This window comes from Corvus hawaiiensis, chromosome 36 (assembly GCF_020740725.1).
Source record: "Corvus hawaiiensis isolate bCorHaw1 chromosome 36, bCorHaw1.pri.cur, whole genome shotgun sequence".
NCBI lineage: Eukaryota > Metazoa > Chordata > Aves > Passeriformes > Corvidae > Corvus > Corvus hawaiiensis.
Genome location: NC_063248.1, coordinates 884608 through 909688, shown reverse-complemented (window position 1 = coordinate 909688; position 25081 = coordinate 884608). Strand labels below are relative to the sequence as shown.

The window sequence follows — 25081 nt, the reverse complement described above, 5'->3', positions numbered from 1 at the left end:
ATTTGTTATTGTTTCAATCCAAACTTTATTCCAGTGTTAACAGGTGGAAAAAATTGAATTGTGAGTGCTCAGTAATTTTATTTTTCAGGATGTCATTGCAACAAAAGTGATGCAAGAGAGAACCTGCTACATTTCCATCATGAACAGGAGTGAGATGCCCACCTTTGCTGCAGTTGTCAAAGTGGCTGCAGAGAAGAGGGTAAGAATTTAATGGAGGAATTACTAGGAATGTTGCACAGTATTTGAAAGGAAACAGATGTGGAAGACTGTTCTTTTCAAAGCCTTTTAAACTATCAGGTGTTTAGAGGTGATTGAGATCACACTGTTTATATGCACTTCAATTTATTTTGAATTATATTCTGTTTTAAAAGTTTCAAAAATAAGAATATTTTCTTTAAGATGCTTTTAGTGAAGGTTTCTCATGTTTAATTAATGTTGTAGATATCCTGGGTAATTTTTACGTTGTTTGCAATGAGTATTTATACTGATCTCTTGTTAATACTCTCTGATGACCCAAGAGTGCAGATTTGTCCTTGCATGCTAAAAAAATTAATTTCTTTGGGTGAGGTGTATTTGATTAAGAACAAATATGCCAATAACCTGGAAAATTTACAATCATCTCTCAAAACCTTTTCAAATAACTAAGTACCATGCTAACATGAGCTCTGCCCACTAAATTAGCACAGACATTTTAAAAATTATATCATCATTTAGCATACTCACCATTGGTAGGCACTGGCTTCCACTGAAGACTCAGAACTGAGTCCTTAAAAAAATCAAGGCTTTAAAGAGCAAGAACACCGAGAGGGGAGAAGAAAACCATTAGTCTTATCAGTGAAGGCATAAGCAAAAATATTCAGCTTTAGCTGTAGTTCGTGGCTTCCAAGTCCTAAAGTGCATCCTCCTGAAGCTAACCTCAACTCCTTGCTCCCCAGTGAGAAGGAAGCACTGTGCACTCAGCTTTCAAAAACCCTTTCATCACAGTCTACTATTCTGAAAGCCTATATATGTAACAATCACAGCCATCGCTGCCAACCCTGTCCAAACACTGGAGATCAGCGGGCCGTTTCTTCATGTGCTTTTTCTTTATGGAAACGATTAGGTTGTCACTAGTGGCAGGCTTTCCTTTCTCTCAACAGTAGTGTAGATTGGAAAATTGTTGTAGGAATGCTTTGCCAAAAGAAGAAAGGGGCTGCATCGTTCCCTCCCCCAGCTCCGCTTTCTCTGAGAACCTTGAGCTCTGCAGCTTGCTGGACAAACCCTTGCTCTGAGGAGCCCTTCCAGGGCCTTCATTCTCTTGGCATGCCAAGATCTCTAAGTCCTTTGCAGACTTTTCAGTACCAAACTGCATTGGTCAGCTCAGAACTTGGCCTTGCAGCTGCGCTTGGCCAGACTCCCTTTTCTTTGGGGCGCGAGAGAGTGTCTCCCTATTCCACAGCCTTTCCCCCACATTCCTGCGAGGAGCCACAACAGGAGGCCTGTGGCCCTAGCTGAGGAAGGAGCTAGAGAGCAGAGGGAACCTTGAGAGGGCGTGCGAGGGAACACCAGCAGCCAGGGAATTGGGCCAGGCCACAAAGCACTCCAGGAGGAAAAGAGAGCGGCAATTCCTTTGAAACAACGCCGCGAGAGCCGTTCAGAAAGACTCGTCCCGCTAGAGCAGCCAGGGCTCTCAGAGAGGTCTTAAGCACCACTTAAGCAAATAGTCCGAGAGCAAATGGATCTGCCCGGGCTTGCTGCTGCCCTCTTTGGCTCCCGTTTAGAACGGGCTGCAGCAAGACACTTCTGCTGCCGGCCTTCCAGCCGACAGCCCGAGTGCCTCTGAGGGCCGAGGGCAGGGACTGAGCAAATGCTTTGCAAGGAGCCCAGCACTGGCTACACAGAGCGGCCACACTCCTCTTCTCCTCTTCAGCGCTTTCCTTGCGCTGCCACTTCCCCTCGGGCTCCCTGCACCTTGACTCCCTTAGAACGAGCTCTGCCTTTGCAGCTGCCTTCAAGGCTTGCTAGTGCTCCCACAGGCCCCAAGGGGATTGAAAGGTGTCCCTAAAGGCAGTTGGGACTCAAACAGCCAGCCCCGAGTCCTCATTCCAGACCTAGGAATAGGCCTAGCAGGAACCAGATCCCGGTACTGAGCTTGCTCAATGCTGCTATTTGATCTTTAGAACCTGATCGGTTTTGGAAGACCTACCAAGCAGATCTCCTTTGTCACCAATGGATTGGTCAACAACCTCAACTCCTACGGAGCAACCATTGCCGCTATGTGCAGCGGACTCACCACCTACATGGCTTACGAAGTTCACGGTGAGTGCAAGCATGGGAATTCTGAGTGTTACTGACCTGGCTTTTTCTCCTCCTGGTGAATGACCAAGGCACAATTGCTGCTCTTGCACCTTGAGGTGCACACAAACCAAGGGCTGCAGCAGTTGCACAAAGGGTTTGGCATCTCCGCAGATCAGGACTGAAACAACATTGAGACACAGCCGCCACAAATTACCTGATCTATATCGTTACTACCTCTTTCTGTGAAATTTAAGGTGGCTTAACTCAATGCCTAGGATTTTACACACTGACATCCTCTGCAATGTCTACGCTAAGAGAAAGAGTAGCTCTAAGCACCATTGTTCTCTCATTTCTGTATTATAGACCCAGTGTTGTCTCATGACTTCAACAATATCCTTTGTCTATTAAATGATTTCTATACAGCAATTATGGACAACCTAGTTCACTTCAAGTAACAAAAATGAGCTCCTATCGATACCTAAGAATATCTTACCCATGAATTAATTCTAATTTTTTTGTTTGTTTTTTTAAAGGACCCCAATACAATCAACAATCATGCATTGCACTTGATATCTTGAGACTTGTAGAGCTGAAGTACTGCCGTGGCAATGGACAGGTCTGAAAACTTTACCTTTCTTGAACCAAGATCCAGCCGTCTGAGCTGCCGCCCAAAGCCAACCCTCATGCTATTCCTCCCTGACATCTTCTCTTTCAAGAGTTTTGTTCTTCATGGTTCAGATGCTGAAACAAATAATTTGTTGACTAGAGCGTTCAATTAAAAACCTTTTGCATAGATCATCTCTGGCTTGTTTCTCATTACTATACCCCTCAATCATCTTTGAAACTTCCATGGCAATATTTTGATTGTCTCCCTTCTGCCCCATTTGAGCCCTTCAAAAGCTCTTTTCATCACCAGCTCTCAACACAGGGCACACCCACAGAGCTGCGTGAGTCCCAGGGTGCTTCACAAACAAGGCATTCACAGTTGGGACCTGCCTTCCTTGTTCAGGGGAAGATGCCTCACATTAAAAATCTTGATTCAGGGGGCACAAAAGGCAGAGGGAAAGAAGTGCAAAGCAGTGAATTTGCCTTTTTTAGGGGAAGGAGAGTCTCTGTAGAATTTACCATGACGTTCTTAGAGAGCCCTCTATTTTCCAGTGCATAGCAAGGACTGGCTACAGGGCATCACGTTGAACTCTGAAGTGGATGAAAATGTGCTCCAAAGATGCAGACACAGTATAAACACAACTGTTGATCCCTTGAGACAGTGCAAGATTCCAAGTCATCTCCTCCCAAATGCCTCTAGTTCAGCCATGAACATGAAAAATAAAAAGATTTCTTCCATTTTTGCTGCCAGGAACATGTCTCTTTCCTGACAGCATATTCCAGATTCTCTCTATGAGAATCTCCCAGTGTCCAGGTACATGAATTAGACACAAATCAAACTAGGAATACACTCGTGTTTCTGCTGAGCTAACAAGAGCACTTGGCAAAATGTCAATCCCCATCTACTGTGACCCAATACCTAACTTGTATTCACTTTTTGTGAATTTGTGAATTTTATTCACAAAACTCACTTTTGGGGTTTTTTTTGGGTTTGTTCGGTGGTTTTGTTTTTGGTTTTTTTGGTTGTTGTTGTTTCTGTTGATTTTTTGAGCAAGTGGGACTTGAGGGATGCAATTATCTTGGACTCTTGCCACCCAAGAAGAATTTTCTCCTCCTCAATCATTCCGTAGATTCCTGAACTCAAATTTTTAAAATTGTCAAGCCATTGTCATAGAGAAAAATCAAGGAGACTGAGAATTAATCCCAAACAATTGACAGTTGAGAATTTTACAGGAAAATTAGAATATAATTTTATTTTTTAGCAAGGCATGGTCCCTGTTTCTCAGAATTTTAGAATCAAGATTATTTGTTCTTCTCTAACAAAAATGGAAGGATGCCCCAGGTTATCGAGGTGAATAAAAATCTGTCTTTAGTACCAATACTAGCCACACAACATCCCTCAGTTTCTGATACCCTCTCACTGGCCCCACAGGCTTTATTCTATAGCAGGTTGCAAGGATGCAGAGTTCACTAAGGCACCTCTCAGGCAAAGGTATCTGAATTCTCAAATTCACATTCTCAAAGTGGGCCTTGTGCTTTCCATCCTTTAGATCTCTCAAACCTCTTGAAGCCTCTCCATCCTTTCCTCAAATAAAATCACTTTTTCCTCAGCTGTTACACTTGCAGGCAGGTTGATTGTATCAGGGAAGTCAGCATGAAATGGAATGTTAGAAATGTGCAGAACAATTAATATGGTGTTCCAGTTAGAGCAAAGCAATGTTTATTTCCACACAAAATGAAATTTCTCTGTTTTTTTCATAAGGCCAAACATTTTTAAATACATTCTAGGTTATCCTGATGAAACATTATTAAGCTACAGAACTACTCTTAACTTATAAAATTGTCAGAAGAATTTGACCCATTATTTGACACTGTCATCCACTAAAAACCAGGTAAACAGGAGAACCCTGAGCATCAAGTGAAAAGTAAAATTGCAGCATTTCAGTTCAAGTCTGATTAACAAACAGAAATTTAAACATGTAAAGGAGAAGGATTCAATCAAGTTACGTTGAGATTGTATGATCACAATAAAGTCTCATGGTGGCTCATGGGTTTTTTCTCCAGATACTTTTCATAAATATTTACTTTATCAGGGAGTCAGCAAGTAGTGGGGAGAAAAGGTAAAGAGTGAAGCAACACCCCTAAAAACCAACATAACTCTCCATGCTCCCCCTTGCACTTGGGTGGCCATGCCATGCTCTAGATAAAGGCAGGGTGACATAGCCTAGAAAACTGTGGCTCAAGGGCAGAATGAATCACATTCCACAGTTAAAAAACCCCCTCAAGCTCCAGCTTCAAGGATGCAACCAGAAATAATTTCATCAGGTTTACTCTTGCTAGACAGCAAGGAAAAGCACATGAACATGTGTGTGCACAGAACAAAACAGTAATTTGAGGGAAGGGTGAAATCTGCAATGTTTCTTACCCTTGGGAGGTTGCTGCACAGTGCTACAAGAATTTGCTACGGAAACAGAATGCCTTGAGCAGAGCTTTAAAGAGGACACAGAGACAAACTTGTACTGGAAAGAAAACAGGGTCTTATGCAGACAAAGCCCCATTCCCTGCCCTTTTCCCTGGCTATTCTACTGCTGTCACTAGTTCCATAAGCTGTGCTCAATGTCAAGTGCCTGAGCTGGGCGTTCGCCACACAAACTGCTCAAGCGCTCAGCAGCTGATGGAAGATGTGGAGGTTCAGGGTTCCCAGGGTGATGCATTTCTGTAATGGCCAAGCTGGCTCTAACTGGTGCAAGACAGGGACAAAACTGCTTTCCAACTCATTGCTAACGACACTGCAGGGAGGAGGATTGTACAGCTTGGTTTCTCTTGCCTTTCTTGAGGAGGGCTCAATCAATGGAATTTCCAGAGGCTATAAGAGGATTTTCTAACATAAGACTTTCATGTGTATTTGGCATCTTGGAGGCTAAGGATGTAACCTGTCTCCATTTGGCATCCACAAATCAGTCCCATTAGAAGAACTGTAAATCTTTCCCCTTGGTAATTTATCACTTTCATTCACCGTATTTGACACCTTGAGCAAAGTACAAAGTGGATGTGAAACAGATGAAAAGCCGAGTGCTCCGCTCACAGTGCTGGCAGACTGCTGCACCTCCTCGGCACTCACAGAGCCCCAGCAAGGCCCCAGGCAGGAGCAGAAGGACACAGTGTGGCCCTGAGCAGCACAAGTGAGAACTGGGCCTCCCCTTCCCGAAGAAAGCAAGATCCCCTGGCTTTTGCAGGAACAGCTGCAGCAATGATCCTCAGCAGTGCATGGCACAGGAGAAGAGTGTTCAGAGACATCAGCTCCGAGCGACACCGAGTCCCCGTCGCGCCGTTCTGGCAAGGCAGAGGAAGCTTTAGTGTGCAAACCCACCCTGAACTGCAGCCAAGGGCACAGCCAGCACACGGGGACTGGCAGAACTGCTCTCAAATACAAAGCACTTTGGGAGTTGGCAAGTGAGCTCCTCTGGGAGTGCTGCTTCTGGAACCTGGAACAGGCACAGGGAAAAAGCAAATCCAAATTACCACAGGCTCCTGGGCCATGGCTCTGTGTATCACTGTCAAAGTCAGAGAAAGATTAAAATCGACTTCCTAAGTAGCAGGTGACAGAAAGTGCCCCATGTCACTGCTCCTCCCTCACACATGTTTTGCTACCTCTAGTTTATGGGCCCTTTCTCAAATCAGCCCTTAGTCCATAATCAGCTGCTACTCTCCTGAAGGAGCTCTGGGAAGATTCTGAAGATTCTCAGGGCCATGTCTGACAACCAGAAAGCAGATGCTGAATGAGCTCGGAAAGGAAGGTCAGCAGAAGAACTCAGCAATTCCTACGGTTTAGAGCCAACCTCGTGATCTCCCGGGACTCACTGAACATTTTTAACACAGCAAGATTAGCACCTCCCTTGGTCTGAACAGTGGTTTTGGTTATAGGTACGACTTCAAGCTGAGTCCTTTGCCACATCGGCACAAAGCGTCACTACAAGTTTACTGGCAATCTGTGCTCTGCTTCTGGTGATCATTTTGTTCCATGTAAAAGTTACTGTTAAATACATTGAGCTTAGCATGACCAGTTTTCTTTCAGTTCCCTGTATGCAATGAATTCAATCAGGCTGGTATCAAAGCCTGCTCTTATCAGAGCACTTCCCCAGGAAACTCGTCATGCTTCTGTGAACACAGGGCACCTGCCAATAAGGTAAACCCATTTTCAGGTTTAACTTTGGGATATTATGTATAAAAAGTAAGAGTACACATCAATTACCAGCAGAGCTGGCCTGGCCTACCATCCAAATGGAGTTCCCTGTAAGTATACCTATCACTTTCCCACAAAACTCTTAAGGCTGGGCAGCTTTTAAACGGTTTTGAGCTTTTCCTGGCACTGAGTGAACTCTTAGTGATTTCTGTAGGGCTCACAGAGTGAAGATGCCAAAGGGGTGGGGACTGCAGGGGTGGAATCTCCCTTTTGGCAGGGATGGAACTCCACATGCCTACTCAAACGGGAAAGAGAGAAGTGCTCTGTTCCAGGGGCGGCACACACACGGGAGGCGTCCACAGGACAATATTCTCTCCTTCACGACTCAGAGGCAAATCAGCAGTCTCAGCAAGTCACATAAAGTTAGGGCTCAGCTGTTTGCTGAGAGCGTAGGAGAACCGTGAGACATGAGAGACTCAGGTGCAGGATGGTGACACCGGGATATTTACAGCAGCCTGAAACTGGTGCAGGAAAAATTCCCAGGCATTACTTTCAAATACTCTGAGTTGGACTGGGACCTTTTCCATAAAAATCCTCCTTTGCAGCAGGTGAAATTTGGGAGTGATTCAATGTACAAGGGATTCAAAAGAATAATTGTTCACAATAGCTATCCCAAAAGAATTTTTCATCATAACAATTGGAAATCTCTCCAAAAGGTATCACCGGTAGTTCGGACAAACATGAGCAACACCAAGCTCATGAGCTGCTGAAGCTCTGTAAAGGGGTAACAAATGTTTGGTGTTCCAATTTTCTGAACAGAAGTGCTTGTGCCTCCCCTTAGACTCTTAGTCCTGTGTTCAGAGGATGAGATCACTATGAGGATGCTGAGGTTCCTTTGCTGCTGTGTTCCAAGTACAGAGCTGGACCGTGCACCCATGTTCTAACTCCTCACAACAGGTGTACATGGACATTTCTCAGACCTGCTCCATGTCTGAAATCAAAAGCTTGGCGTGAAAAGCTCACTCTTGAAAGCAAATACTTCAGAGTACCTTTTTCCAAGGAGTTACTGAATTGGGGCTGGGCAAGTTTTAGAACCCACTGTGTTTCAACAACCTTCTTGCCTGAGCAAGGTGCACTGCTGGGGCTAAGAGCCATTTCTATGCATGTGTTCTCTAAACTCATCAACAAATAATTCTCCCGCATATTTAAATCCTCTTCAGCTGGACCCCACTGCAGAAAGTGCTGAGCCTCTACACAAAGTAAATGGGAAGTCAAAATTATTTTAAGACAGCAAATAATTTGATGCAAGATAAGCAGCATGATGTTCAAGTGTTTTGAATTTCAAATGTTCATTTCAGATTGTGATTGCTTCTCTTCTTGGAGTTTTCCTGGCTCCTGCTCTTGCCAACCACGTAAGTATAGAGCTACACACAGCTACTCACTGCTGCCACAAGAACTACTGGCTTTAGCTCTCACCTCTGAGAAATCTATTTCTGGAAGTGAAGCTGCATTTTTAAGTTTGATATTTAGAAGAAAACTTCTTTTTAATTTTTCTATGATAATGAAGAAATTATTTCCATGCTTGATGTATCAAGGGAAAAAGACAGTTACCATACATGGAATCAGGAAAGTCTGTCCTGAGATGAGCATAAACACTGAAAATAATGATGTGGAGAGAAACAAATATTAACGTGATCGATCTGACCACAAAATACAGTAGAATACTGTAAGTAATCTGGCACCAGCAAGATCCTGCTGGGGAAAGAACAGTAAGGGATTATTTTGATTACTTAAAAAGTAAAGGCTTCCCAGTCTTCATTCTGAGCCAAGAAATTTTCTCCCCTTTAATCTGATCTCCAAGAGCAATAATTTCCCAAAACATGGCTACTAGAGCTAATGCTTTATTGAGTGAAACACTACTGGGAATCCAGGAAGCTAAGTCCTTACCTCTTTTCATCTTTTCCAAAAATCAGAACATGGAGAAAAACTTTAATGGGCAGCCCAGTGAAAACTCAAACCACTCTGACACCAGGGTCAGCACCAACCCAAAGGAGAGGTCTGAGGCCTGGAAAACCATCTGGGACTTCAAGACTGTAAGTAACTGCCACCATGGCACAAGAAAAACGGCAAAAGGGACACAAGTTTTCTAAAAACCACCAAAGCAGCAACAAAACTGCATCATATTTTAGAGGAGATGCTTGAAAACGCGCTCCTTCAGCCTTGGGACTGTTTCTGGTGTCCTGTGTGCTGCGCTGAGCTTTTCAGCAGCAAATTCCTTCACCTGCCCTCAGCAGGAGAACACATCATACACGTGGCATTACAAGGTCTCTCATCAGCCTCCATGACACATTTACCTAAACAATATAATTGAAAGGACAATATTTCTCTTTCCCTATGGCTATTTGCACTGTAGAAAGCCTTTCTTTTAACCAGGGCCTCTCTCCAGCAACCACTTCTCTTCCCTTGTGTACTGTTTGCAACAAAAAGGGTCCTTTGTTTAATTTTAATAGGGCTACGTTGCAACCAAGGTGTTCTCAAAGAACACCTGCATCATTGCTACAACCAGCAAGAGATTTTGGTTTGGCAAACGCTTTCCTACACCACCTCAAGGAGACAAGGTAGGATGGTGGTTGAAAGTGGGGCAAAAGCTGACTGTCAGTGAAAAGCATTTGTTCCTACACACACAGGAGAAAAGGCTCCAAGAACTGAAGAGAACCTTCTCAGCAGGGCTGAGTCCCTGTAAAAGTTCCTTCTAAAGTTGCACTGCCCAGGAATAACCCCTTCCCCGTTTCCAAAGAAGTGTGTACGAGTTCTGAACTCCAGTTTTGGTTTTCCCAAATGCTGTTTTCTGCGTTTGTTTCTTTGATGCTCAGGGACTTGGGCCTTACCAATTGCCACCCAGAGAGAATCGCTTCATTATCTCGAGGAACAGACTCCAAAGCTTGTGCCCATATGGAAAACGCATCCAAGCCCTGTGCAGAGGAATTCCCTCCTACCTCGCTTATCCAGCTCCTGGTGAGTCTGCTACTGACAGCCTCTGTGTTCCAAAATAAACAAGTGCTCGCAGCACACGTTTAGAATGATGCAGTTCAGTTTTTAAGTGACTTTTTCTGGTACATTTCCAACACTAAGTTGGAAAAATTTCCGCTACAATGTTCTCCTATTTTCTCAGTCTAAATCTAATCAGTTCTTCTTTCAGGATCAAACTTCTTATCAGGCTCAAACTTCTTAGAGCAAGATATTTCATGCTTGAAAGTTAAGATAAAGTAACTGCCTATTACTGTGCTGTAGCCTCTAGATTAACCGTTTAAAATAAGGTGAACTTAAGTCTGGATTTACAGAGATCGGCATAACTGAGCTATTTTTATTTTAACGTCTTACCAACATACTAAGAATTGCAATGTTTTACTTTAAAAATAAGCATTGCCATGCAATATGGCAAACTGCAGGTGGACAGATGTACTATTTACTCCGATCAACCCAGAAATCAAGCTGAAAATAACAGAATTGAGAAGGGTATTAAATGCAGTCTTGAGCTGAAAACAGATGCTATTTAAGAATGTTTCATAAAGGTTTAACACAGGAAGCAAAGAAGCATACCCTAACCAACTGCAAGTTGGAAATTTCAAAGAGCCAAATTATAGTTAGGCTGAAAGTAAAGCAAAAAAACTCTGAGCCTACTTTCTTCATCTAAAACTTCAGTAACTCGCTCTGTCTGGAAAACACCACATCTTCACCTTCCCTCCTCGCTCAGGGGCCCTTTCCTTGCTGTTTGAAAGGAGTTACTCTAAGAGACACTTTACCCACTCAGGAACACCCCAGGGTTACTCTAAGGAAAAGACATAGCAGCCTGCTCTCTTCAGGAAAAGCCTTTTGGGGACTCTAAGGGTCAACTGACATGAAAACCAAAAGCAAAACTGCACCCAAGAAATTTTTAGCGCCTCCAAAGAAAAGCAACCGTAGGGTTGCAGTATTTAAACAAAAGTTCCCATCTGACTTGCCTGGGGTTTCTGGAGAGACTCTCCTCTCCTTTTCCAACTTGACACTGCATTTTCCCTGAGACCACACAGGCACAGCCCTCTTCCCTGATCCTATTGGGAGGCACTGGGAATGTCTGTCTGGGGGCTGTGGAGCCCTGTCACAGATGATGATCCCACGCGCCCCCAGGCAGCCGGGATGTGACCTGAGCAGAGCCTGTGGTGCAGATCTCGCAGCCCCGTGGTCACCGCACAGCACAAGAGCCCGGCAGCCTCGCAAACAAACAGGGACAGCCGCTGTCCACTCCAACCAGAGCCTCCCTGGCCTCCATGCAGGGCACAGCAGGGCACAGCTGCTCCTGGCAAGGGACAATGCCTGCTGCAATACGGTCCTGCTTAAAGCCAGAATTCCAACAGGAGAGCAAAATACCGTCTGCAAGGTCCAGCTGCTTGCAAAACTGCTATAACGTCACAGATACAGATTCCTGTTTTTATTAAAATATTACACATTGTAACGCTTAATACATCTCCAACCTTTATTTCATGAAAAGCCTTAATTCACCAAGTGTCCTACAGTAACATTTCAAACTTTACACAAAACGTGGAAATAGCACTGAACCAATGAAGCAAAGTAGTTGCTCTTTCCAGACCCAGGGAATGTACTTGCAATACGTCAGCCTGGAAGGTTGCTTGCTCTAACTGGGATGTCGTTACATTTAACAGTGTTCACTAGTCAAATTGAAATTGATTCAGGTTTGGACTGATCAAGAAGAAAACAAGATTGAAAAAGAGATTCTAAATAGGGACATGACGGCAAAGACTCCTGTGAACCTCAGAAGACATCAACACTGTAACTCTCAAAATATCCATTTAAGGACAGAGGTATAGAAGTATTTGTAATAGTGCATAAGATTGGAATTGCTTACCTTGCCAGAAAAGATCTTTCTCAACAATGAGGGTGAGGCCTGAGCTTCATTTAACTTTAAATTGTGAGCACAACCCATAAGCATTCCATATCAGTATAAGAAAGTGGCAGGATTTTATCCAAAGTCCTAAGTCTGTTTTTCTGCTCATCCTACAGCAGACAGAATATGAAGAGAAAAAACACCTGAAAAACATAAGTTCAAGAGGGACTTCAGTATAATTAAAATGCCATCACACAATCTAATGTGTTTGAATACCGTCATGTATTTTAAGACAAATTCGAGATGTTGAAAGAACCTGATTTCGGAGGGAATTTTTTTCTTACACAAAATAGATATTCTGATTGAAGACATCACTACCAGGCCTAATACCGGTCTTGAGGGTAAAAACTGCCTCAAGAACTGTAAATTAATCCAGCTGCAAAGGCATAAACGTGCCAGGGCTGCTCTGCCGAGACCGCTGAGGCACCGCCGCCTCAGGGGGGCTTTCCCGCCCTTTTTCCGCCCGTCCGTGTTCCCCCCCACCCCGCCGCCTCAGCGGGGCTTTCCCGCTCCTTTCCGCTCCCCTCACGGCCCGGCGGCACCTCGACCTCGCTCCCTCCGGCCCTTGCAAGCCGTCACACACCTCAGCAAAAGCACGATCCTTCAGCAAAGGGCGAATTCCTCCCGGGCAGCACAGGAGCTTTCTCGGTGTTTCTCGTCAGGCACCAGTGAGGGAGGGAGAGCGCCGTCCGCCCCTCACAAATCCACAGCGGTGCTGCTGCTCATAAAGCAACCAGGAATGTAATGCCCGTTCGGTGTAGCGGGACGTATCAAAAATGTCGCTTCGGGCTTGCAGTTTCAAAAAGTGAAACTGATACTAGAATTCAATGTCATATTGCACGTGCAACAACGTTTAGACCTTAATTTTATCTATAAACCCCCACACCTAGCCATACTGCCTTTTAAAACAAGCTGCTGGATTGCAGCTGAAAAGTAGTTTCCATGCCATAAAGCCAGGTTGCTCACAGAATGAAACTGAAAACTTGGCATTGGGCTGTGAAGACAGTTTCAAGGAGAAGCCAGGAGGAACAGCTGAGGGCATTTGGTGTGTTCAGCTGGAGGAGACTGGGGGGAGACCTCACTGAGCTCTTCAACATCCTCCCAAAACACAGCAAAGAAGCAGTTCTGATCTCTGCTCTCTGTGACCAGTGACAGGACCTGAGGGAATGGCTGGAGCTGTGTCAGGGGAGGGTTAGGTTGGATATCAGGGTGGTCCCTGAGGGTGGTCAGGTACTGACCAGGCTCCCCAGGGAATGGGCATGGCCCTAAGGCTGCCAGAGCTCCAGGAGCATTTGGACAGTGCTCCCAGGCATAGCGTGGGATTGTTGGGGTGTCTGTGCAGGGCCCAGAGTTGGACTGGATGATCCTTGTGGGTCCCTTCCCACTTAGAAGATTCCAATATTCAATGACATTAAAAAAAGTATTCAAAACCTCCCTCTTAAGTATTTCCTGTGTCAATAAGTATTTATATCACTTCAGAAAATAAAATGTTGCTACCTAAAATAACAAAGAGACCTCCTCAGACTTACCCATATGTATGCAACATTTCAGCTTGAACTGGAGTTAAAGCTGGCCAGAACTGTGGGGGACGATAATTTTTTTTTTTTTTTTTTCAAATGTATCAGTGGCAAAATGTCCAGCCCACAGTTGGATAAACACATCACACAATAGGTGAACAACTGGCTCAGTGGCTGGGCATAAAGGTCTCTAGTGAATGGGGTGATATCATGCTGGCACTGGTCACTAGTGGGGTTCCACAGGGCTCCATCCTTGGCGTCATGCTTTTCAAGACCTTAATAAATTACTTGGGTGCAGGACTGGAAGGAATGCTGAGCAAGTTTGCAGATGATACAAAATGGGGAGGAGCAGTTGACTCCCTCAAAGTCAGGGAGGCCCTGCAGAGGGACCTCAATAAATTAGAGGGGTGGTCCATCACCAACCATATGAAGTTCAACAGGACAAAGTGCTGGATTCTGCACCTGGGGTGGGGTAACCCTGGATATACATGCAGAATGAAGAAATGAGATGCTGGAAAGCAGTGCTGCACCAGGGGACCTGGGTGTCCTGGTCAACGCAACGTTGAATATGAGTCAGCACTGCCCTGGCAGGCAGGAGGGACATCTGTGTCCTGGGGGGCATCAGGCACAGCATCGCCAACGGGTCAAGGGAGGGGATTGTCCCGCTCTGCTCTGCACTGGGGTGGCCTCACCTTGAACATTTTGTGCAGTTTTGATCACTGCAATATAAGGGAGATATTAAGCTATTAGAGAACCTCCAAAGGAGCGCAGCAGAGATGGTGAAAGGTCTTGAGGGGAAGCCGTGTGAGGAGCAGCTGAGGGCACTTGGTGTGTTCAGCAGGAAGAGACTGAGGGGAGATGTCATTGCAGTTAAAACTTTTTTGTGAGGGAAAGAGGAGGGGCAGACACTGATCTCTTGTCTTGGTGACCAGTGACAGGACCCGAGAAAATAATGTGAAATTGTGTCAGGGGTGGTTTAGGTTGGATATAAAAAAAAGGTTCTTCACCCAAAGGGTGGTTGGGAGCTGGAACAGGTTCCCCAGAAAAGTGGTCACAGCACCAATCCTGATGGAGCTCAAGGAGTGTTTGGACAATGCTCCCAGGTACAGGGCGGGACTCCTGGGGATTGTTCTTGTGCAGGCCCAGGAGTTGGACTCGATCCTCTTGGGTCCTCTGTGATTCTGTGATTCTTGTAAAACAGTTTTCAGTGGCCATGTTGTACATGGAGCATGTATTTTGGTGGGTGCTATGGTTACAAAGAACACAGAGTGCATTTTGGAAAGTGCAGAGGTTTTTATTTATTCAGACTGATTAAAAGCGGGTTTTTTTGTTTGTTTAAAGCCAAGGCTATATCTGATTGTAAGTTTGATGTGAAGTTTCAGAAGTAATTAGTACATGTCAGAAAGTTACTATAAAGCACATTTAATTTTTTATTAGAAATGGAGCCTTATCTGATAATTATTAGGTCAAAATTTGCAGAAGTACAATCCCCATATTTATCAAGTAGTTACAGCAGGAAATAATTTTCAGTGACATGCAGCAGGGATACAAATGGCAAAATAATTTTATTGCAACATTCAGCCCTTCCACACCTAATTCTGAAAACGTATAAAAGGTGGGAGGTTCACATTGCTCTTTCTACCTGCAGGAGCGTCAGCTCTGCAGTCAGGATGAATCTCCCTGTAAGTATGCATGCTTTTCTTCCTTATAAACTGAAACTTTGATCCAAACCCACTCCTTTATCCCTCAGAAGTGCTTCTGCCTCTCTAGAGCACAAAGGCTTTCTCTGGGGACATTTTGCTCCTCCAGAATGAGAGCTCAGCCCCTGTTCCCCAAAGGAGCTGAGGAGGTAAGGATCTTTTCACAGCTTGCCTGTACATGATTCAGAAAGCAGGAAGCCTAATCCATGTCCATCATTGTCAACGCTTTTGCACAACTGGAGCACTGCACTAGTGGATCAACCCCTTCCCTGTAATGCCAGAGCACGAGAAATGGAAAAGCTTTCTCCTCACTCTTGTAAAATACCTGTGTGTGCCTGCACAGGTCTGAGAAACAACTGCAGATTCAGCTCTTGAAAGAGCAAGTGGGAAATGTGTCTCCTGTGCAGCACCCTGGGGTAAAGCAAGGGTGACTCCCTTTTAGGGCACTGTTGCAATGCCAGGATGAAAGGAGGACCCTTAAACATCAGATTAGGAAAAGGGAAGGAGGATTCTCATGACCGGATTTGTCAGCCAGAGCTGCAGGTACACTTTTGTATTTGATTTTCATTCCAGATTTTGACTGCAGTCCTTCTTGGACTTGTCCTGACTCCAGCCCTTGCTGATTACGTGAGTACAGTGACCAATTTCCACATGAATGGCTGCTCTTTCTATGTTCCCTGCTTCATGAGATGTCCTTTTTCTTTCTCCAACCCTTTGGAGGAAAGATATTAAAATCTTCTTTGACAGATGAAACTCTGGCATTCTCTGTGGGGTAGAACTTATTCTAGCCTAGCAAAAATTTTTATAAAAATTTTAGGAGATCACTGACTAGTTTGAAATCTAAAAACGTCTTATTTTTTAATTGATTCTCAGCAAAAAATTGAAAGCCAGCAAGTCATACTTGGGGTAACAACCAAGGTCCCCATCACTAGTGGCTAATCCCAGATTGTGACGGCACTTACCAGAGAGCAGCACTTCCACTGTAGCAGGGATTTTCTAAAACTTTGGGAACATCACTGACTCCCTTCAAACACTAAACATCTTCTTTCCCTTGGCTTTTCAGTCTCAGCAGAAGGGTAACAACTGCCATGTCTCTGGCGGTTGTGTTTTCCAAAATCTGACCCTCAGCAGTCAAACACGTGTGGTGGTTATTGAGCAAAGGAGCGAACAATTTTCATGGAAAACCATCTGGAACTACAACACGGTGAGTGGCAGGGGGGCTGCTCGTTCACAAAGAGGACGAGGAGACTGGCTGCTGGTACAGCTGGGGCCAGGAACGGGGCTTGTTTCCTTGTTCTGACCATCCTGAGTCCACGATTTTTGGTAGCAACCCTCGACCATTCATTCCTGTTTGAAAAAAGAGTTTTCTCCAATCCAAAGGGTTGGAAAACTGAATTGCAAATGGTCAATAACTTGATTTTACAGGGCATCATTGCAACCAAATTGATGCAAGAGAGAACTTGCTACATTTCCATCATGAACAGAAATGAGATGCCTAGCTTTGAAAATCTAGTCCAGCTGGCTTCAAAGAAAACGGTAAGCTACAAAATCAGAAGTAGCCAAAAGTATTTTACGGTAGTTGATGTTCATTCTGTGTCTGAGACAGTGCTATTTTCCAAAATTTCTTAACTGATAGGTAAGGGAAAAAAAAAATTAGTGGTGATATTTTTGATTATATTTCAGGTACACCATTTCAAACCTTTAAAAAAGTACAAAATCCTCATTCACATGCCTTTCGTGCAGGTTCAGCATGTTGACTCAAAGGGCCCCCAGGGAATTAAAGGGTGTCCCTGAAAGCAGTTGGGACTCTAACACCCAACAACGAGTCCTCATTCCAGACCTAGGAATAGGCCTAGCAGGAACCAGATCCCGGTACTGAGCTTGCTCAATGCTGCTATTTGATCTTTAGAACCAGATCGGTTTTGGAAGACCTACCAAGCACATCACCTTTGTCGCCAATGGATTGGTCAACAACCTCAGGTCTTATGGAGCAGACGTCTTCTCTATGTGCAGCGGACTCACCACCTACATGGCTTACGAAGTTCACGGTGAGTGCAAGCATGGGAATTGTGTCTCTAAGTGACTTGGTATTTGTTTCCCTTAGGGAATGACCAAGGCACAATTGCTGTTCTTGCACCTTGAGTGGGAAAGAAACCAAGGGCTGCAGCAGTTGCACAAAGGGTTCGGCATCGCCGCCCATCAGGACTGGAACCGGGTGGTGTCACAGCTGCCATATCTGACCTGAAACAAGCTCTTACAGGTCCTTTCCGGGAACCTTAAGGAGGTTTAAATTTGGACCCAGAGTTTTGGGCCACATTGAGCTCCTCTGTATTGCCCAGGCAGAGAAAAAGGGTTGCCCTAAGAACCGCTGTCCTTCAGGTCAGAGCTTGCTGACGAGTGTGATCCAGGCAGCCACCAAACCCCGGTGCTTCACAACACTAAGCCAAGCGGCTTCAATCCCTCGAGGTTTTTCTCAGTGGCAGCAGTCGCATTCCCCAGGGCTTTAATGACCTGCACTTGGTAGGATTCTTGCAGAACGTCACAGCCCATATGCCTGGGCCCGTGCACTGCCAGCAGCCTCACCCTGTAATGCCCAGCCATCGGGATTCCCAGGAGCGAGTGCCATAGAGCCCCGATTTCTGCACGGGAAATGCCAAAGGGGTTTCAAGAGCACGTCTTTGTGGGCATTCCTTGCTGAGCCACAGAGCTGGTGCTCTTTGGGCTCTCCAAGGGAATCTGTCCCTCGTACAGCTCAAACATTCCTAGTGCAGCAATCCTTCAGAACCTGCCTGGCTCTGAGCAACACCAGCACCCTCCTGCAGAAAGGCAACCAAGGTCTTTTAACTCATGGGGTTTTGTCTTTTCTTTTCTAGCTTTCCAAGGACCCCAGGTGAACTTGGGATCATGCATTACCCTCCATGTCCTTAGTGTTGTGGATCTGAAGTACTGCAATGGCAATGGGCAGGTGAGAAAACCTTAGCCCTTACCTTTCTTGAACCAAATGGGGGGGCTCCAGAGCTGCTGCCCAAAGCCAAGCCTGATGCCCTTCTGGCCGGGCATCTCCTCTTTCGGGAGCTTCCTGCTCGAGGGTGCAGATGCTGAAACAGAGCCGTGGGTCAGCAGAGGTTTCCATCCAAGACCTTGAGCCTGGATTGACTGTGGCCAGTGGTCTTGCACGCATCAACCTCCAAAGGCACCAGATGACAGCTGTCAGATGCAGCAATAATTCACTGAATGCTTGAAAAGAATTCTTAGGGCCTTTGCCCAATGCCACAGCCTTGATTCTGGGTCCTTTGGAAAAGAATGAGGGCAGTGCCGGCACTGTCCTGGGGCCAGCACTTCTTCTATTGTAGCAGGGATTTTTCTAAAGCTTTGGGGACATCACTGTCTCCCTTCAAAGGCCAAACGTCTTCTTTCCCTTGGCTTTTCAGTCTCAGCAGATTCCCGGCATCCCAGGCAACATCCCAGGCAACACCACACAAGTCATCATTGGTGGCCAGTCCCAAATTGTGACCATCAACAGGCAATGGCATGTGGCAATCATTGAGCAAAACAGCATCAGTGGGTCCTGGAAAACCATCTGGAACTACAACACGGTGAGTGGCAGGGGGGCTGCTCGTTCACAAAGCCGACGAGGAGACTGGCTCCTGCTCCAGCTGGGGCCAGGAACAGGGCTTGTTTCTGTATTCTGACCGTCTTGAGTCCATGATTTTTGGTAGAAACTCTGGGCATTCGTTCTTGTTTGAATAATGGGTTTTGTCCACTCCCAAGGGTTGAAAGAGTGAAGTGCGAGTTCTCAATAACTTGATTTACAGGGTGTCATTGCAACCAAAGTCACGCAACAGAACACCTGCTACATTTCCATCATGAACAGAAGTGAGATGCCCAGCTTCAATAATCTGGCCCGCCTGGCACAAGAGAGCAGGGTAAGATTCCCAAGGAATAGCAGTGTCTTGACCCTGAAGTTCATTGGGCGGTTTCTTCATGTGGTTTTATCTTCTGGAGAGAATGAGGTTTTCACAAGTGGCAGGATTTTCTTTCTCTCAACCGTAGTGGGGCTAGAGAATTCTTCATAGGAATCCTTTGCTGAAAGAAAACAGGGGCTGCACCATTCCTTCCCTCAGCTCCGCTTTTTCTGAGAACCTTGAGCTCCGCAGGTTTCTGACAAACCCTTTCTCTGAGAAGCCCTTCAAGGGCCCTAATTCTCTTACATGCCAAGACCTCAAAGTCCCTCACAGACTATTCAGTACCAAACTGCATTGGTCAGCTCAGAACTTTGCATTGCTGCTGCACTTGGCCCGACTCAGTTTTCCTATGGGGCACAGGAGAGCGCCTCCCTCTTCCCCAGCCTTTCCCCTAGGGAATAGGCCTAGCAGGAACCAGATCCCGGTACTGAGCTTGCTCAATGCTGCTATTTGATCTTTAGAACCAGATCGGTTTTGGAAGACCTACCAAGCACATCACCTTTGTCGCCAATGGATTGGTCAACAACCTCAGGTCTTATGGAGCAGACGTCTTCTCTATGTGCAGCGGACTCACCACCTACATGGCTTACGAAGTTCACGGTGAGTGCAAGCATGGGAATTGTGTCTCTAAGTGACTTGGTATTTGTTTCCCTTAGGGAACGACCAAGGCACAATTGCTGTTCTTGCACCTTGAGTGGGAAAGAAACCAAGGGCTGCAGCAGTTGCACAAAGGGTTCGGCATCGCCGCCCATCAGGACTGGAACCGGGTGGTGTCACAGCTGCCATATCTGACCTGAAACAAGCTCTTACAGGTCCTTTCCGGGAACCTTAAGGAGGTTTAAATTTGGACCCAGAGTTTTGGGCCACATTGAGCTCCTCTGTATTGCCCAGGCAGAGAAAAAGGGTTGCCCTAAGAACCGCTGTCCTTCAGGTCAGAGCTTGCTGACGAGTGTGATCCAGGCAGCCACCAAACCCCGGTGCTTCACAACACTAAGCCAAGCGGCTTCAATCCCTCGAGGTTTTTCTCAGTGGCAGCAGTCGCATTCCCCAGGGCTTTAATGACCTGCACTTGGTAGGATTCTTGCAGAACGTCACAGCCCATATGCCTGGGCCCGTGAACTGCCAGCAGCCTCACCCTGTAATGCCCAGCCATCGGGATTCCCAGGAGCGAGTGCCATAGAGCCCCGATTTCTGCACGGGAAATGCCAAAGGGGTTTCAAGAGCACGTCTTTGTGGGCATTCCTTGCTGAGCCACAGAGCTGGTGCTCTTTGGGCTCTCCAAGGGAATCTGTCCCTCGTACAGCTCAAACATTCCTAGTGCAGCAATCCTTCAGAACCTGCCTGGCTCTGAGCAACACCAACATCCTCCTGTAAAAAGGCAACCAAGGTCTTTTAACTCATGGGGTTTTGTCTTTTCTTTTCTAGCTTTCCAAGGACCCCAGGTGAACTTGGGATCATGCATTACCCTCCATGTCCTTAGTGTTGTGGATCTGAAGTACTGCAATGGCAATGGGCAGGTGAGAAAACCTTAGCCCTTACCTTTCTTGAATCAAATGGGGGGGCTCCAGAGCTGCTGCCCAAAGCCAAGCCTGATGCCCTTCTGGCCTGGCATCTCCTCTTTCGAGAGCTTCCTGCTCAAGGGTGTAGATGCTGAAACAGAGCCGTGGGTCAGCAGAGGTTTCCGTCCAAGACCTTGAGCCTGGATGGACTGTGGCCAGTGGTCTTGTACGCATCAACCTCCAAAGGCACCAGATGACAGCTGTCAGATGCAGCAATGATTCACTGAATGCTTGAAAAGAATTCTTAGGGCCTTTGCCCAACAGCACAGCCTTGATTCTGGGTCCTTTGGAAAAGAATGAGGGCAGTGCCGGCACTGTCCTGGGGCCAGCACTTCTTCTATTGTAGCAGGGATTTTTCTAAAGCTTTGGGGACATCACTGTCTCCCTTCAAAGGCCAAACGTCTTCTTTCCCTTGGCTTTTCAGTCTCAGCAGATTCCCGGCATCCCAGGCAACATCCCAGGCAACACCACACAAGTCATCATTGGTGGCCAGTCCCAAATTGTGACCATCAACAGGCAATGGCGTGTGGCAGTCATTGAGCAAAACAGCATCAGTGGGTCCTGGAAAACCATCTGGAACTACAACACGGTGAGTGGCAGGGGGGCTGCTCGTTCACAAAGCCGACGAGGAGACTGGCTCCTGCTCCAGCTGGGGCCAGGAACAGGGCTTGTTTCTGTATTCTGACCGTCTTGAGTCCATGATTTTTGGTAGAAACTCTGGGCATTCGTTCCTGTTTGAATAATGGGTTTTGTCCACTCCCAAGGGTTGAAAGAGTGAAGTGCGAGTTCTCAATAACTTGATTTACAGGGCGTCATTGCAACCAAAGTCACGCAACAGAACACCTGCTACATTTCCATCATGAACAGAAGTGAGATGCCCAGCTTCAATAATCTGGCCCGCCTGGCACAAGAGAGCAGGGTAAGATTCCCAAGGAATAGCAGTGTCTTGACCCTGAAGTTCATTGGGCGGTTTCTTCATGTGGTTTTATCTTCTGGAGAGAATGAGGTTTTCACAAGTGGCAGGATTTTCTTTCTCTCAACTGTAGTGGGGCTAGAGAATTCTTCATAGGAATCCTTTGCTGAAAGAAAACAGGGGCTGCACCATTCCTTCCCTCAGCTCTGCTTTTTCTGAGAACCTTGAGCTCCGCAGGTTTCTGACAAACCCTTTCTCTGAGAAGCCCTTCAAGGGCCCTAATTCTCTTACATGCCAAGACCTCAAAGTCCCTCACAGACTATTCAGTACCAAACTGCATTGGTCAGCTCAGAACTTTGCATTGCTGCTGCACTTGGCCCGACTCAGTTTTCCTATGGGGGCACAGGAGAGCGTCTCCCTCTTCCCCAGCCTTTCCCCTAGGGAATAGGCCTAGCAGGAACCAGATCCCGGTACTGAGCTTGCTCAATGCTGCTATTTGATCTTTAGAACCAGATCGGTTTTGGAAGACCTACCAAGCACATCACCTTTGTCGCCAATGGATTGGTCAACAACCTCAGGTCTTATGGAGCAGACGTCTTCTCTATGTGCAGCGGACTCACCACCTACATGGCTTACGAAGTTCACGGTGAGTGCAAGCATGGGAATTGTGTCTCTAAGTGACTTGGTATTTGTTTCCCTTAGGGAACGACCAAGGCACAATTGCTGTTCTTGCACCTTGAGTGGGAAAGAAACCAAGGGCTGCAGCAGTTGCACAAAGGGTTCGGCATCGCCGCCCATCAGGACTGGAACCGGGTGGTGTCACAGCTGCCATATCTGACCTGAAACAAGCTCTTACAGGTCCTTTCCGGGAACCTTAAGGAGGTTTAAATTTGGACCCAGAGTTTTGGGCCACATTGAGCTCCTCTGTATTGCCCAGGCAGAGAAAAAGGGTTGCCCTAAGAACCGCTGTCCTTCAGGTCAGAGCTTGCTGACGAGTGTGATCCAGGCAGCCACCAAACCCCGGTGCTTCACAACACTAAGCCAAGCGGCTTCAATCCCTCGAGGTTTTTCTCAGTGGCAGCAGTCGCATTCCCCAGGGCTTTAATGACCTGCACTTGGTAGGATTCTTGCAGAACGTCACAGCCCATATGCCTGGGCCCGTGAACTGCCAGCAGCCTCACCCTGTAATGCCCAGCCATCGGGATTCCCAGGAGCGAGTGCCATAGAGCCCCGATTTCCGCATGGGAAATGCCAAAGGGGTTTCAAGAGCACGTCTTTGTGGGCATTCCTTGCTGAGCCACAGAGCTGGTGCTCTTTGGGCTCTCCAAGGGAATCTGTCCCTCGTACAGCTCAAACATTCCTAGTGCAGCAATCCTTCAGAACCTGCCTGGCTCTGAGCAACACCAGCACCCTCCTGCAGAAAGGCAACCACGGTCTTTCAGCTCATGGGGTTTTGTCTTTTCTTTTCTAGCTTTCCAAGGACCCCAGGTGAACTTGGGATCATGCATTACCCTCCATGTCCTTAGTGTTGTGGATCTGAAGTACTGCAATGGCAATGGGCAGGTGAGAAAACCTTAGCCCTTACCTTTCTTGAACCAAATGGGGGGGCTCCAGAGCTGCTGCCCAAAGCCAAGCCTGATGCCCTTCTGGCCTGGCATCTCTTCTTTCGAGAGCTTCCTGCTCGAGGGTGCACATGCTGAAACAGAGCCATGGGTCAGCAGAGGTTTCCATCCAAGACCTTGAGCCTGGATTGACTGTGGCCAGTGGTCTTGCACGCATCAACCTCCAAAGGCACCAGATGACAGCTGTCAGATGCAGCAATGATACACTGAATGCTTGAAAAGAATTCTTAGGGCCTTTGCCCAACAGCACAGCCTTGATTCTGGGTCCTTTGGAAAAGAATGAGGGCAGTGCCGGCACTGTCCTGGGGCCAGCACTTCTTCTATTGTAGCAGGGATTTTTCTAAAGCTTTGGGGACATCACTGTCTCCCTTCAAAGGCCAAACGTCTTCTTTCCCTTGGCTTTTCAGTCTCAGCAGATTCCCGGCATCCCAGGCAACAACACGCAAGTCATCATTGGTGGCCAGTCCCAAATTGTGACCATCAACAGGCAATGGCATGTGGCAATCATTGAGCAAAACAGCATCAGTGGGTCCTGGAAAACCATCTGGAACTACAACACGGTGAGTGGCAGGGGGGCTGCTCGTTCACAAAGCCGACGAGGAGACTGGCTCCTGCTCCAGCTGGGGCCAGGAACAGGGCTTGTTTCTGTATTCTGACCGTCTTGAGTCCATGATTTTTGGTAGAAACTCTGGGCATTCGTTCCTGTTTGAATAATGGGTTTTGTCCACTCCCAAGGGTTGAAAGAGTGAAGTGCGAGTTCTCAATAACTTGATTTACAGGGCGTCATTGCAACCAAAGTCACGCAACAGAACACCTGCTACATTTCCATCATGAACAGAAGTGAGATGCCCAGCTTCAATAATCTGGCCCGCCTGGCACAAGAGAGCAGGGTAAGATTCCCAAGGAATAGCAGTGTCTTGACCCTGAAGTTCATTGGGCTGTTTCTTCATGTGGTTTTATCTTCTGGAGAGAATGAGGTTTTCACAAGTGGCAGGATTTTCTTTCTCTCAACCGTAGTGGGGCTAGAGAATTCTTCATAGGAATCCTTTGCTGAAAGAAAACAGGGGCTGCACCATTCCTTCCCTCAGCTCCGCTTTTTCTGAGAACCTTGAGCTCCGCAGGTTTCTGACAAACCCTTTCTCTGAGAAGCCCTTCAAGGGCCCTAATTCTCTTACATGCCAAGACCTCAAAGTCCCTCACAGACTATTCAGTACCAAACTGCATTGGTCAGCTCAGAACTTTGCATTGCTGCTGCACTTGGCCCGACTCAGTTTTCCTATGGGGCACAGGAGAGCGTCTCCCTCTTCCCCAGCCTTTCCCCTAGGGAATAGGCCTAGCAGGAACCAGATCCCGGTACTGAGCTTGCTCAATGCTGCTATTTGATCTTTAGAACCAGATCGGTTTTGGAAGACCTACCAAGCACATCACCTTTGTCGCCAATGGATTGGTCAACAACCTCAGGTCTTATGGAGCAGACGTCTTCTCTATGTGCAGCGGACTCACCACCTACATGGCTTACGAAGTTCACGGTGAGTGCAAGCATGGGAATTGTGTCTCTAAGTGACTTGGTATTTGTTTCCCTTAGGGAACGACCAAGGCACAATTGCTGTTCTTGCACCTTGAGTGGGAAAGAAACCAAGGGCTGCAGCAGTTGCACAAAGGGTTCGGCATCGCCGCCCATCAGGACTGGAACCGGGTGGTGTCACAGCTGCCATATCTGACCTGAAACAAGCTCTTACAGGTCCTTTCCGGGAACCTTAAGGAGGTTTAAATTTGGACCCAGAGTTTTGGGCCACA

The 25081-nt window shown here is 46.6% G+C and overlaps 2 protein-coding genes across 17 annotated transcripts in view; both read left to right on the top strand.

Annotated features, from left to right (window-relative positions):
- The window catches only part of LOC125319131, a 114277-nt gene that overhangs the window by 78077 nt on the left and 11119 nt on the right, over positions 1 to 25081 (top strand). For 5 of the 16 annotated variants that reach the window (XM_048290154.1, XM_048290155.1, XM_048290156.1 and 2 more), the window contains 10 exons: positions 19041 to 19151; positions 19652 to 19790; positions 20616 to 20707; positions 21174 to 21338; positions 21558 to 21668; positions 22170 to 22308; positions 23134 to 23225; positions 23692 to 23844; positions 24064 to 24174; positions 24675 to 24813. In XM_048290154.1, coding sequence (XP_048146111.1) covers positions 19041 to 19151; positions 19652 to 19790; positions 20616 to 20707; positions 21174 to 21338; positions 21558 to 21668; positions 22170 to 22308; positions 23134 to 23225; positions 23692 to 23844; positions 24064 to 24174; positions 24675 to 24813 — 1252 coding nt within the window. Of the gene's footprint in view, positions 1 to 88; positions 200 to 2159; positions 2299 to 2810; positions 3076 to 17134; positions 17274 to 18098; positions 18191 to 18656; positions 18948 to 19040; positions 19152 to 19651; positions 19791 to 20615; positions 20708 to 21173; positions 21339 to 21557; positions 21669 to 22169; positions 22309 to 23133; positions 23226 to 23691; positions 23845 to 24063; positions 24175 to 24674; positions 24814 to 25081 lie in introns of those variants that run through there. The other 11 variants (XM_048290161.1, XM_048290157.1, XM_048290159.1 and 8 more) reach the window with 10 other exon arrangements.
- On the top strand, positions 7117 to 10137 carry LOC125319132 (gastrokine-1-like). Its single transcript, XM_048290168.1, has 5 exons — positions 7117 to 7176; positions 8425 to 8478; positions 9040 to 9159; positions 9577 to 9684; positions 9940 to 10137. Exons 1-5 carry the CDS (start codon positions 7165 to 7167, stop codon positions 10117 to 10119), a joined length of 474 nt encoding a protein of 157 aa, XP_048146125.1. The 5' UTR covers positions 7117 to 7164; the 3' UTR covers positions 10120 to 10137.